This window comes from Hypomesus nipponensis, chromosome 9, assembly GCF_054491055.1.
Source record: "Hypomesus nipponensis isolate SF chromosome 9, ASM5449105v1, whole genome shotgun sequence".
NCBI classification, from domain to species: Eukaryota; Metazoa; Chordata; class Actinopteri; order Osmeriformes; family Osmeridae; genus Hypomesus; species Hypomesus nipponensis.
In genome coordinates this window covers 6,753,675-6,766,524 of record NC_140369.1, presented here as the reverse complement: position 1 = coordinate 6,766,524, position 12,850 = coordinate 6,753,675, and the positions used below count along the sequence as shown (strand labels likewise).

The 12,850-nt window shown below is 51.8% G+C and overlaps 1 protein-coding gene across 2 annotated transcripts in view; it reads left to right on the top strand.

The window, feature by feature from the left end:
• The window catches only part of magi1b (membrane associated guanylate kinase, WW and PDZ domain containing 1b), a 101,381-nt gene that overhangs the window by 66,196 nt on the left and 22,335 nt on the right, over positions 1-12,850 (top strand). For both annotated transcript variants that reach the window (XM_084704593.1, XM_084704592.1), the window contains exons 7-12: positions 51-86; positions 1,784-1,841; positions 2,775-2,857; positions 3,904-4,023; positions 5,878-6,063; positions 6,155-6,787. In XM_084704593.1, the coding sequence (XP_084560719.1) occupies positions 51-86; positions 1,784-1,841; positions 2,775-2,857; positions 3,904-4,023; positions 5,878-6,063; positions 6,155-6,787 (1,116 nt within the window). The remainder of the gene's footprint in view (positions 1-50; positions 87-1,783; positions 1,842-2,774; positions 2,858-3,903; positions 4,024-5,877; positions 6,064-6,154; positions 6,788-12,850) is intronic.

The window sequence follows — 12,850 nt, the reverse complement described above, 5'->3', positions numbered from 1 at the left end:
TCTGTTTCTCTTCCCTCCCTCCCTGCTCTGCTGACTTGGACCGCGAGCAGAAGGGGTACACACAGAGGAGCTGGACAATGAACTAGGTAGGCTTCTCTTTCACCCCTCAACTGATCTGTCTGTCCATCCAGCAGGCTTCCTACTTGTGGCTTGTGGACACATAATAGTTAGCACACCCCTCTGGCGTGATATTTGGTGAGGTGTTTCTTCTTTGGTGAGGTGTTTCTTCGATGTGTTTTCTGTCTTCAGAGGTGGCTAGGACAGAAGGACAGAGGTGTCTGTAGACGCTACTGACAGTCGATACACTCCCACATGGTCTGACGTGTGGCTAATGATCTAATGATCGAAGGAGCTAATGATGGGTTACTAATGGGTCTCACTGTCAGTTGGTCCTTTCTGGTTCCAGCCTCATCACAGAGGGCCAGTCACTGCAGTCGGCCCGAGCCCACCTTCACACAGAGCAGAGAAAGACGTCTCATCTCATTTCCTGCCAGGGTTCCTGTCCCTGATTGGGTTTCTGCCTCGTCCCATTTCATCATCCATACGCTTGGACGTTTGAAGTGTATTCAAACAGTGACAGGGTCACATCCGAATGAGCTGTTCTCAGACCAGCCTTCAGCCTCGGAGCCCAAGCGCTGTGTCGTGCACCGCAGACAAGCACAGCCCCCATCCGTACGACAGCTCTGATTGGATGAACACAGTCAATAACCATCGATCGCAGAAATTCAATATACAGAGAAAAACGCAGTTACTTCACTTCTCCCTGAGAAGGGGAACGCACGCACACACACACACACACACACACACACACACACACACACACACACACACACACACACACACACTGCAGTCCCGCCTTGCTCAAGAGAAATCAAACCCGGCTCACCATGAGAGTGACAGACATGGAATGAGATGCAAAGAGTTTAATAGGCAATTTGTCACCCCTAGTCCCTCTTGAGCTGGGAGTGTGTGTGTGGAAGAAGGGCTGGGTGGGGGGCAATCCTTTCTGATAACCATCAGATGCATCCTTCAGCAGCCACTCACAGGTCAGACACGCAGTGACGTCCCCAGGGCCCACAAGCAGTCGCGTTGGCACCGGGGCCCCCTCAGGAGCAGAGCCACTATCGTGTGAGATCAAGTGGGTGATTAGAATCGACACAGCGCTGAGGTGAAGGCTCTCTGCTCAATGTTCCCCCTCAGTGCCTCTGACTCTGAGCTGCCTCTGGATAGTCTGCTGTCAGAAGTCACATGTTGGGACTCTGCACTCATTAGAAACGGGTCGGTCTTTCTAGGAGTGTAAGGACGGTCTGCTCCCCAGCATGGTGGTGGAGATGTGTACAGTACAGTTGCGTACTGCAGTGGGCTGTAGGCTCCATGTTTGAAGCGCATGACAGAGCTCTGACGATCCTGCATCAGCAGAGTCTGTGTGCTATGAGTGTGTGTGTGTGTGTGCCTTTTTCAAACCGCAGTGCCAGGTGTGGCTCAGGTAGAGCTCGTACAATCGAATCCCACCCTTGTGCCCCGTCTCATCCCCCTTAACCTGTGTTTCCCCTCTCCGTCGGGGCTGGGGGTGTTGTCGTTTACGGTCCCAGACAGGTCCTGTCTGCAGTCTGGTGATCTGATGTGTGAAGTGTCTGCTGTGTGGAGGACAGCAGAGCCAGACAGCCTGTGTTGGGGCTCTCTGAGGGGCGACAGGCTGCCAGTCTGAGCCAGCTCGCGGTCCGGACAGGGACTGACTAGAAGCACTGTCTCCAACAGCTCTGCCCTCTCTCCTCTCTTGCAGAATTGCCGACAGGCTGGGAGAAGATAGAAGATCCAGTCTACGGGGTCTACTATGTTGAGTAAGTGACATGTGTAAACACACACACACGTTTTAATGCATGGCTCATATCCATCTTTATCTTACTGTAGAGTTGTGACACTGAAAACAGCATTAAATAATGAATGTGCCTCACGTTGTTTATGGCCCTGACCATTTTGGGAAATGTAGGCCATTTTATTTGTGTCATTATCATCTGGAAACATTCAGTTTGTCTGCTCTGTGGGAGCCCATTGGATCCCCACAAAAACATGAATACATTCATATGTTTTGATGCGGTTCAAAGCAATACCTTGGAGGCAGAAGCCATGCTTTTTTTTTGTCTTTGAGATACTTTCAATATACAGTATATATTATTCACTTTTATTCGTGTTTACTGCGTCATCTCGCAGCAAGTCTCCACACCGTTTGAAGTGTTGTTTGTGTGTGGTGTGGTGGGGTGATTAGTCCACCCTCCTGGGCTACCCTGTGACAGTTAGTCTGCAGGTCAGCTGGAGGCTGCTGGTCAGCCTCTGTCTGGACTCCCTGTAGCAGCTGAACAGTTGATTAGCCTGCGCACAACTAATTCATCACCGCTTATCTCCATCTCCCACTCCGTTCCCTTCCTCTGACTCCTCTTCTATCTCGTGTCCCATCTCTCCCTTATTATTCACTCCTCGTTTCCTCTCTTATCAACCTCCCCCCCCCCCTTGTCCATGACCTCCGTTGACCTTCTACCTTCCCGCTTCTCTACTTTTCACCTCCATTCTCTGTTTCACTTTTCCTCCACCCCTTCCCCCCTCCTTTTGTTCATTCCAATGCACGTGCTCTTCCCTCCGGCCGCCCCCTTCCCCCGGCCTCCTCGCCCCCCTCCCCCGCCCTCCTCGCCCCCCTCCCCCGCCCCCCTCCCCCGGCCTCCTCGCCCCCCTCCCCCGGCCTCCTCGCCCCCCTCCCCCGGCCTCCTCGCCCCCCCCAGTCACATCAACAGGAAGACCCAGTATGAGAACCCGGTCCTGGAGGCCAAGCGCAGGAAGCAGCTGGAGCAGCAGCCACCAGAAGGTGAGCGCTACATCCGAGGTTCGTCTTCAGCCCTCCCCACGGGCGTCACTTCCTTTCTTTATCTCCATGTCTGCCTGCCTGCCTGCCTGTCTGTCTCTTTGTCTGCCTGTCTGTGTGGTCTGTCTGCCTGCCTAGTGTCTATGTATCTGCCTGCCTGCCTGCCTGTCTGTCTCTTTGTCTGCCTGTCTGTGTGGTCTGTCTGCCTGCCTAGTGTCTATGTTTCTGTCTGCCTGCCTGTCCGTCTCTTTATCTGTCTGTCTCTTTGTCTGTCTGTTTGTCTGTATGTAAATCTGTGTCTGAATGTCAGCCTGCCTGTCTGTGTGTCTGTATCCTCTACTGCTACTGCTGCTGTTTATAATTTGCTACCAATACACCATAAATGCATAACTATGATTTACATTTAATGTCTTAAGTTGCCTTTTTGAGTTCATTTTAAGTTGTCAGTGTTGCTTCAAATAATTTGTAAAGCTAACTTCAATGATTACTTAGAGGTGAGCAGGTAAGTTGGTACTGTATTTGTTGTTTAACCTCTCTCTGTCCAGAGTAGATGTGTCCATTTAGATGTGGTGAGATTGTCAAGGTTGTAGGTGATACATTCTCCAGCTTGAGACCACATGACTACTCCCAGTTAGCTCCAGGTTACATGGGGTCTCTTTGAATGCACAGGTGAGCAGGAGTTGTGGATGCAGGTCGCCCTCCAGGGCCCCTCTCCACCGGCCCCTGTTCTGCCAGCTCAGCTAGACGTGTTTCAGAGTTGATTACTCGCTGACTTTTCCTCCGTAAAGCTCAATATCTCCTGAAACTCAATATCTTTTCCGACTTTTTACTCCACCATTGATTTTTAATCTTGGTGTTGAGAATATTAATGAAGATTGCAGTTCTGATACACACCATGATGGTGACTTTTGATTAAACCGATCCGGCTTCCACTGTGGATCAGGCTGTTGCTGCAGTTTCACGGCGAAACATGGTAAAGCAGTGGGGCAAGGTGCAACTGTGTGCTGTATAGACACCATAAACAGGAAGTATGCTCCTTGCTGTTTCAGAATGGATAGAGGATTCCAGCTTGGCAGGGGCCCCTCTGGCCAACTACGCCACCAACCACCAGGAGACATACAGAGAGCCACAGACTGGCCCCCCGCTGCCCCCCTCTGCAGGACCCAAACGTAAGGCATCACTCCATCTCTCTGAACAGAGAAGCCCACACACCAAACAAAAACATGAAACACATAGAGAGAAATTGATATTCTCTGTTTTCCCCTGCTGACAGGTCTGCACATAACAGAATCCTACGAGCAGCTTCTCTAATTATCTCTCCATAGATTTATTCAGATAAAATCCAGCAAATGTACCTCTTCATGTCTACTCCTTCTATCTTCCCCTCCCCCACGCACACTTTCTTGGTATTTCTCCTCTCTCTCTCTCTCTCTCTCTCTCTCTCTCTCTCTCTCTCTCTCTCTCTCTCTCTCTCTCTCTCTCTCTCTCTCTCTCTCTCTCTCTCTCTCTCTCTCTCTCTCTCTCTCTCTCTCTCTCTCTCTCTCTCTCTCTCTCTCTCTCTCTCTCTCTCTCTCTCTCTCTCTCTCTCTCTCTCTCTCTCTCTCTCTCTCTCTCGCTCACTCGCTCACTGGCTCGCTCACTCGCTCACTCACTCACTCACTCACTCACTCACACACTCACTCACACACTCACTCACTCACACTCTCTCTCTCTCTCTCTCTCTCTCTCTCTCTCTCTCTCTGTCTCTGTCTCTCTTTGTCTCTCTCTGTGTCTCTCTCACCCTGTCCTTGGGAACTCCATCCTCTCTCTCTCCTGTATGTCTTGGTCCTCGTCCCTCACATTAAGGTGCTGAAGTATCACAATGCCCTGCCTTTAGTGCTTGCTGAACTCCAATTCAATGACGCAAACACGCATACACAACAGATGGAAGCTTTTCTCAGACACAAACACAAGGACAATAGCTGACTCCAAGGGGACTGCATATTTCATTCTTTGCACACACTGTAGTACCGTAGCTGAAGAGTTGCCAAGTAACTGCACTGTCCTCCTTTGTCACCTAGCCTGTCAGAATATCCACTGTTTCATTCCATTCTGCTCATGTGCATTTACTCCTGTCCGTCTCCTGTCCTCCTCAGCTAAGTGTCTCTCCCTCCACCTTCATATGCCGTCTCTCTGTCTCTGTCATTATCTTCCACTTCTGTTCATAGGCTTTTATTGTATACCGATGCCACTCAAACATCTCGCTCAACTCTGTCTTCTGTCAACCTCTCTGTTATACAAGTAACCGAGGGAGAGGGAGGGAGAGGGAGGGAGACGGGGGGAAAGAGGGAGGTTGTTTGGTTTGGATTTAGACGGCAGACGCCAGTCTGTCGTGTGTGTGCCCTAAGCTTGCTGCATCTCTCAACCTGTCTAGAGAGATGGAGTTGTGTGAGTGACAGGAGGGTATTCTGCACTGCCTTCAGAGCTGCGTTCAAAGCTGCTCTGCTCCTCTTACTGGGACAGGATCACACAAGGGGGTTGTATAAGCTTAGGAACATCTGTTTTCCAAATCTAGGAAAAACACCCGTAACACGAAACCTCAACACTCTCCTGCCGAATAATCTCTTTGGAGAGAGGAATAACAACAATTCTGCATCTCCTCCTATATGCTGACTTTTAGACCCAGCAGTGCAGCTCTCTGATGGGCTAGGATGCTCAGGCAGCCCCCTCTCACTGGGAGGGGTTGGATGGATAGGGGTTTACACTTGGGATCACACAGGCTGGCCCTCTCCTTCTCGGACTCCCCCTCAACCTAATGAATCTGTCACTCATAATCAGTCAGTTGTAATCTGCATAGCACACTGAAATCCTCAGTGAGTGAGTTATCACTGACAAGACAGCTAACACACATCAAAGTTGTCCCGTTCGTTTAAGCTGACACTGCCCACTGCATTTGCACACACCGTACCTGTGGAGGAATGAGGTTTTGGAATATCACTTTCAGTGTGGTTATCTCCGTGTGTGTGTGTGTGTGTGTTCTCCAGGAGGGAAGCCGTTCTTCACGCGGAACCCGGCGGAGCTGAATGGAACCTTCATTAACACCAAGCTGAAGAAGAGCCGTCGGGGGTTCGGCTTCACCGTCGTCGGGGGCGACGAGCCCGACGAGTTCCTGCAGATCAAGAGTCTGGTTCTGGACGGACCCGCCGCCCTGGACGGCAAGATGGAGACAGGTAGGCACCGCCGCCGGCTGCTCCGAAGGAGAAGCCCTGACCTCTGACCTCACCGCGGTCTGGCCTGAACGCCGTTTGTTGTCCCGTGCAGGCGACGTCATCGTGAGCGTCAACGACACGTGTGTGCTGGGCTACACCCACGCTCAGGTGGTGAAGATCTTCCAGACCATCCAGATCGGCTCCATGGTCAACCTGGAGCTCTGTCGGGGCTACCCGCTGCCCTTCGACCCCGACGACCCCAACACCAGCCTGGTCACCTCCGTGGCCATCCTGGACAAGGAGCCCATTATCGTCAACGGCCAGGAGAACTACGACTCGCCCTCCAGCCACGGCAGCCAGAGCGCCCTGGGCGGCGGGCCGGTTAACGGCATGAGGGAGCCCCGCCCCCACAGCCCCTCGGCTGACGTGTCGTCCAACGGCTCCCATGGTTACCCCAGCGACGTGGTGAGCATGGCCTCCTCCATCGCCACCCAGCCGGAGCTCATCACCGTGCACATGGAGAAGGGAGACAAGGGCTTCGGCTTCACCATAGCAGACAGTCCCGGGGGCGGAGGCCAGAGGGTGAAGCAGATAGTGGACTACCCCCGCTGCCGGGGCCTGAAGGAGGGGGACATTATCGTGGAGGTCAACAAGAGGAACGTCCAGAGCATGAGCCACAACCAGGTGGTGGATCTACTCAGCAAGTGTCCCCGAGGCAGTGAGGTCACTATGCTGGTGCAGAGAGGTGGGTGGAGCCAAGTTACTATGATGGTGGAAGGAGGTGGGGGGGAGTCAGGTGACTGCTGGTGACGAGAGGTGGGAGGGGTGAGGTGGGGTGGATGGAAGCAGGTCACTATGCTGGTGAAGAGAAGTGGGTGGGGTGTCACATTAAGTCCTTTTACAGATAGATTAATATGGATGATGAGTTCACTCATGCAGAGAGCTGAGAGAATGTGCAAATGGAGAGGGTGTGAGAGGGAGGAAAGGAGGGAGGGGATAAGCGAGCGAGGATGCAAGTGAGTGAGTGATGGAGTGAAAGGGGGTTGAGGTGAGTGGCTGAACACGCGAGTAAGTGTTTAAAAGGATATTTAAGTGACTGAAAGAGGGAGTGGGCGACTCCCGAAATGTGAGAGAAGAGTGCAAAGTGCTGAGAGGTTTCAGCCCAAGACAGTAGCAGAGACGACAGGGAGCAGAAGAGAGGGGGAGGGGGAGGGGGAGGGGGAGGGGGAGGGGGAGAGGGAGAGGGAGAGGGAGAGGGAGAGGGAGAGGGAGAGGGAGAGGGAGAGGGAGAGGGAGAGGGAGAGGGAGAGGGAGGGAAAAGGCAGGGGAATGAAAGAGCACAGAGAGAGAGAGCGAGCGATACAAAAGAGACAGAGAGACATAGTCTGGTGAGAGAAAGACTTGGGTGTAGATTGTTCCAGGTCAGAGAGTCTGATGAACATGGACTTCTCTTGTTGAGGTCCTTCTGCGGATGCCGCTGTGTTTCTGTCACTCACGTCTGTCGCTTAGTGGTTCTGAGTCTGCATGGACAGAGAGCACCTCGGGCAGGTATGTGTACGTGTGTTGCGAGTGTCTTCAAGACTGAGTGGGCTGTGCTAAGTCTGGGGCACAGCTTTTGACAAGTTTGATGATTGGAACAGTCCACCTCACAAAAGAGTTTGATGGGAAAGAGCACGAAGGGACAAAAATGATTGAATTTTGACTTTTCTCTGTCAAATCCCTCCATGAATTGACTCAAAATCCACAAAGCCCCCTAGACCTTGGTGATAGGAGTAATTGGGCTGTTTTCTGGAGCTGACGTTGGCCTTATTAATTTGAGGGCCTGAAAGCCTGTTATCTTTGCCGCAGCGCTAAGAACACACAAAGCAAATTGGTTCGAGCGGAGAACCCTCCTCTCTCCTCCTCTTTCTTCTCCTTTCATTCCCCCTGTCCTCTCCTTTATTAACACTATCCCTCTGGTGGGCTAGTTTACACATCACCATAAAACACAATTACCCATAACTCTCCACTTTATGGATCGTCAATAGAACAAATGCGTGTTAATAAGTGTTGTTGGTGGTGTGCTTGACTTCACTCCGAGTCTAAAGTGCTGCTTCAAGGTGTTTCAAGGTGCCAGGGCTTGGCTGAGCTACATTGTATCAGGTGTGTCATATTTGACACATCAGTTAAGAAATGTGAGTGTTGTTTATGTGTGGCTTGCCTCCGTGAGGACATGTCTGCAATAAAAGACTTGGCGAACCATGCATGCGCACATCATGTTGAGCCCAAGTCTTTGCTGAATGGATTCACATTCAGACAAGAACCATGCTGTCAAAGCTTTTCTTCTGGGGTGTGTTTAAACACACAGACATACACCGGCACATTAACACACACACACGCATGGATAGCACACAGGAACCGTCCTGTTGTGAGCAGGATACCGTTGTCTTGATTATGCTGTCTCTCTTCTCTGCTTCTCTTCTCTGTTCACTGTCCTCTCTGCCTTGTATGTTATCTGAGCCTAATTGGCTTGCTCGCTTGCTCTCGCTCTCTCGCTCTCTCTCTCTCGCTCTCCTTTTCTCCTGCTACTTGTCTTAGTCTGTCTTTTTCCTGGTCTCTCTCTGTATCTCTCTGCAGTTAACAGCCTGTGCACATCACCAATTACAGTCTTACTGGGGCTCCCTGGGCAGGGCTGTAATTGGTCAAACCTGAACCATCCCCCTCCCCTCCCCCATCTCGCTGCGTGTAGCAACACCCCTCCGCCTACACATATGGTCCATTCCCAGGGGAGCACATCTACAGTTCATTACGGTCTGTGGATTCTCCAGAACCCCCCCCCCCCCCCCCCGCTTTCGCACAAACACCGCTGGTGAGCTCATTGGCTCCCCACTCAAACGTAAATCTCTCGATGTCACCTGATCCCAGCGACCACAATGGTCTCACCCCCTTCTTGAGCATCTTTGGAGACTATGTCTCCTGTTTCAGTGTTTAAGCCAATCACTGTTGTTGTCCTGTTATGATTTTATTATGATCATACGTGTCCCCATAGGGAGGGATGATGGTGTTTAATGGCTTCCATCACAGCAGCCTTTCAGGAATTACCCAATGCATTTGTCTAATTATGCAACCCTATGGTGTCGTTTCCCCTGCTGTCCTTCACATGACTCCGCCCACCTCTGACGTCATTCGTTTTGGTCCCAAAAAAGCTCCCTGGGGCATCCCTCCAGCTTCCCCTCTCCGCTCTTTTGAACGGTGCACAGAAACCTGAGGCGCCCTGCACACAGCTGTTACTTTCAGTCATTTAGCAGACGCTCTTATCCAGAGCGGCTTACAGTAAGTACAGGGACATTCCCCCCGAGGCAAGTAGGGTGAAGTGCCTTGCCCAAGGACACAACGTCATTTGGCACGTCGGGGGGAATCGATCCGGCAACCTTCCGATTCCAGGCCTTAATCCCTCACCGCTCAGTCATCTGACTCCAGCTGTTGCACTTCTCTAGTCATTAAAGAGCAGGAACAATGGGGTGAATACCTGCGCACCAGCTCTCAGGAAGCCCTGCAACCTCCCTCATCAGTCGCCCATTGAAATTCCAGCCCATTCACCTCAGCAGGAATCCGAGCTGCGTTCAGCAAATCAGTGTCAGTCTGTTCACCTGTGTGCTGAGCCAGGCAGGCGGCAGAGGGAATGGACCACTGCTGGAGACGTGCTGATAGCTACTTCCTAAACCAGTCGGCCCAGAATAGCTGCAGTGTTTTCCAAGAGAAGAGGGAGGGGAGCGTTGGAGGGAGGGAGCGAGGGGGGGAGGGAGGGAGGGAGCGAGGGGGGGAGGGAGGGAGGGAGCGAGGGGGGGAGGGAGGGAGGGAGCGAGGGGGGGAGGGAGGGAGGGAGCGAGGGGGGGAGGGAGGGAGGGAGCGAGGGGGGGAGGGAGGGAGGGAGCGAGGGGGGGAGGGAGGGAGGGAAAGAGGGGGGGAGGGAGGGAGGGAAAGAGGGGATGTCAGAGGATCAGACGTGGATGATGAAAGAGTGGTGCAGAAACACTTCTCATTCTGAGTCATCAATCACTGGTCACTCCACCGCTCCCAGTAGAGATGAGCCTTAATGCTCTTCATTTCCCCCCGGAGAGAGGGCTGGATAGTTACACTGCTCCCCTATGGCCTCCAAACACCGGATGGCTCTCACACTGCGTGTCCACTACAGCGGAGCGGGCGCCGCAGGGCGTCGGCTTTTAATTCATTTTCAGCAAAACCGGGCGTTGACGCTCGCGTAGGGCCTTGTGGGAAGGCGAGCCAAGCATTGCGAGTTTACATTTCTCCACTTTATGTAAATGAGGAGCGTTAAACGCTAGCGTTGGCCAATCGGATTGGTTTCTTGAAACATAGCAACCGTTGGTCATGGTAAACATTTCTAGGTTTCAGTTTCAAGATGGAGGAGAAACTTATCGTGTGTATGGCTGCACACCCAGTCCTCTTCAGAACAAAGTTACGTAATGCGATGATCCTGAATTTAAAGATTACTAGTTCGCTAGCCCAGCCGACACACAACTGGTGTGACCGGTGGTGTAACACATAGTCTACTGTAATCTTGCACGAGTAAAACATTGTGTATTTTTCACAAATTTGATATTGTGAGTACATAAACCCAAGTCTGCACGCTTGGCCATGACTACAACAGTAGTAGTGACCTTGGAGAACTACAACTCTGTATTAACTTGTCTAACACACCTCCGAGCGTGGTGAACTGTGGGAAGGCAAGCGGTGCAGAGCGTTAAAACACACGCTGTCGTGGACACTCACCGTGAGACGTCCCTGGCACTGCCGGAGTCCGGTGTCAGCTTCTGGGATATGTAGTAGACGGGGACTTAAGTCAACTCCAACGTGACGTCAACCATTGTGTTCACCTTAGTAGCACACCTACACTGAGAACTGGAGGCGTTTGTTCCGGTGAGATGGATCCATTGGAATAAGGGCAGTTTGTTGGGTTAACGGCTGGGTGTGTTCTGGACATGATTGGGTGAGCTTGACCTGGGTAAGTTGTCCATGCCCATGGTGGTCCTGGACGGCAGGTCATTGAGGGGACACTGTCCCAAGACACGGCCCCTTATCACCTGGCTCGAGACACTAAAAACGCTGCTTAGCAAATGCTCCCTGTCAAAAACCCATATTATATGACCCCATATTACTAACCTTAAAGGAGAGACACACACACACCACACACACCCGTAGAAAGATAAACGACAAAGATGGGCCCAGGCTGTCAAAAGAGCAATTGATTTAATGTTAGGAGAGGAGGATGCTGGTTATTTTTGCACACTTTGCATTTCATTGTGCTGACTTGACAGTCGCCAGGGATAAGGAACGGCATTGCAGAGAACTGTAGAGAAAAGCAATGATCACTGAGGATTGTGCCCAGCTGGTGGTGGGTGAGGCCAAAAGCCACAGCCGTATTCCTGGACCTGGACTATTTGTGTATGAGTCAATTCCTTAACAAGGGCAATATATGCCCACCCCACACCTTCATGGCTAGGGGGGCAAGTTGTAAATCTCAGTCATCGTTGCCTTCCTTTGTTTCCATGACAATGCTCTGCAGCACTCTGCAGTGGGGTTTTCCTCTGAGGGTCTGTGGCGAGTGCGTGTGTGTCACATGACGTCTGTGCCCTAGGATTTAATCTCCCATCAGCCTTCATGATGTTTTCTCTCACGCCACAAGGGACAAAGCTTTGAAGAGAGATGCTTCCATTGTCATGTCTCATCTCTGCTAGATGCTAAACCCTCTTCTGTAGCGCCGGGGGATGAGAGGAGACGGCTGGGGATCAGGTGGCTCCTGGTCTTGTGCTCACGTGTCCATCAAGGCCAAGGTTGTTTGCGTCTTTGCCTGGTCACCTTTGCTATCTCGTAAGATCAGCAAGCACCTCTGTCAAATCTGATTACAGTCCTTTGCACCGAAGGCACACACACACACACACCAACACACACCAACACACACACACAGACACGAGAAGGGAAGTGAAGCGGTGCATCTTGAACATGCCAGACACGTCCAGCCCATTTGTGCATGGATGACATGTGACTCAATCCACTCTGTACACAATGGAACAGCCTGGGTCGGCAACGGTTGCCAGGACACCGTCTGTCTGTACCCTGTTGCTGTCGCGTTGGTGACAGATGGGCCTGCCTGTCAGGAGCCATTGCTCAAAGACAAGATCCATGTGTGTCAGGGGAAGGGGGGGGGCATCATCATCATCATCATCATTGTCTGCCCGGTAATGGCCTGCGTTTAGCCACTGCTGCTGCGTCCACAGGACGTCTGACTTGTAAGCTCCACTAGGGGCAGTGTTGCAGAGGTTAGAGCCTCACACTCCGTCTGTTCAGCTCCTTGGACTGTGTTCAACCAAACACTGATTCAAACAGGGGAGTGACAAGCAGTACTCAGAATGTATAGAGTTATGTGAAGGATTTTCTTTTTTTAAGCCACCTCAGCAAAGTTGAAAAAGTATGACACGGTCAGTGGAGGTTTATCTGGAACAAGCTTGTTCTCTACCTGCTCTCTCACTTGTAGAGGCAGGCTGGCTCAACTGTCGACTCTGTGAGATGTGGGTGTTTCTACTGTACCCTGTACCAGAACAGGAGAGATGTGGGTGTGGGTCTGAGGTAAAGGAACAGACCGCTGTAGTGAACACTATCTGAAGAGGTCTGTGGCCAGCATAGAGGAGTGAGGAGAGGCGACGAGGCAGATTAGACATGCAACACACAGCAGGATAATCTAACATGGACAAATGCTCTGTCCCACTGACTGAAGGATAAGGGGGTCAGATGGGGTTCAGATAGGGGGATC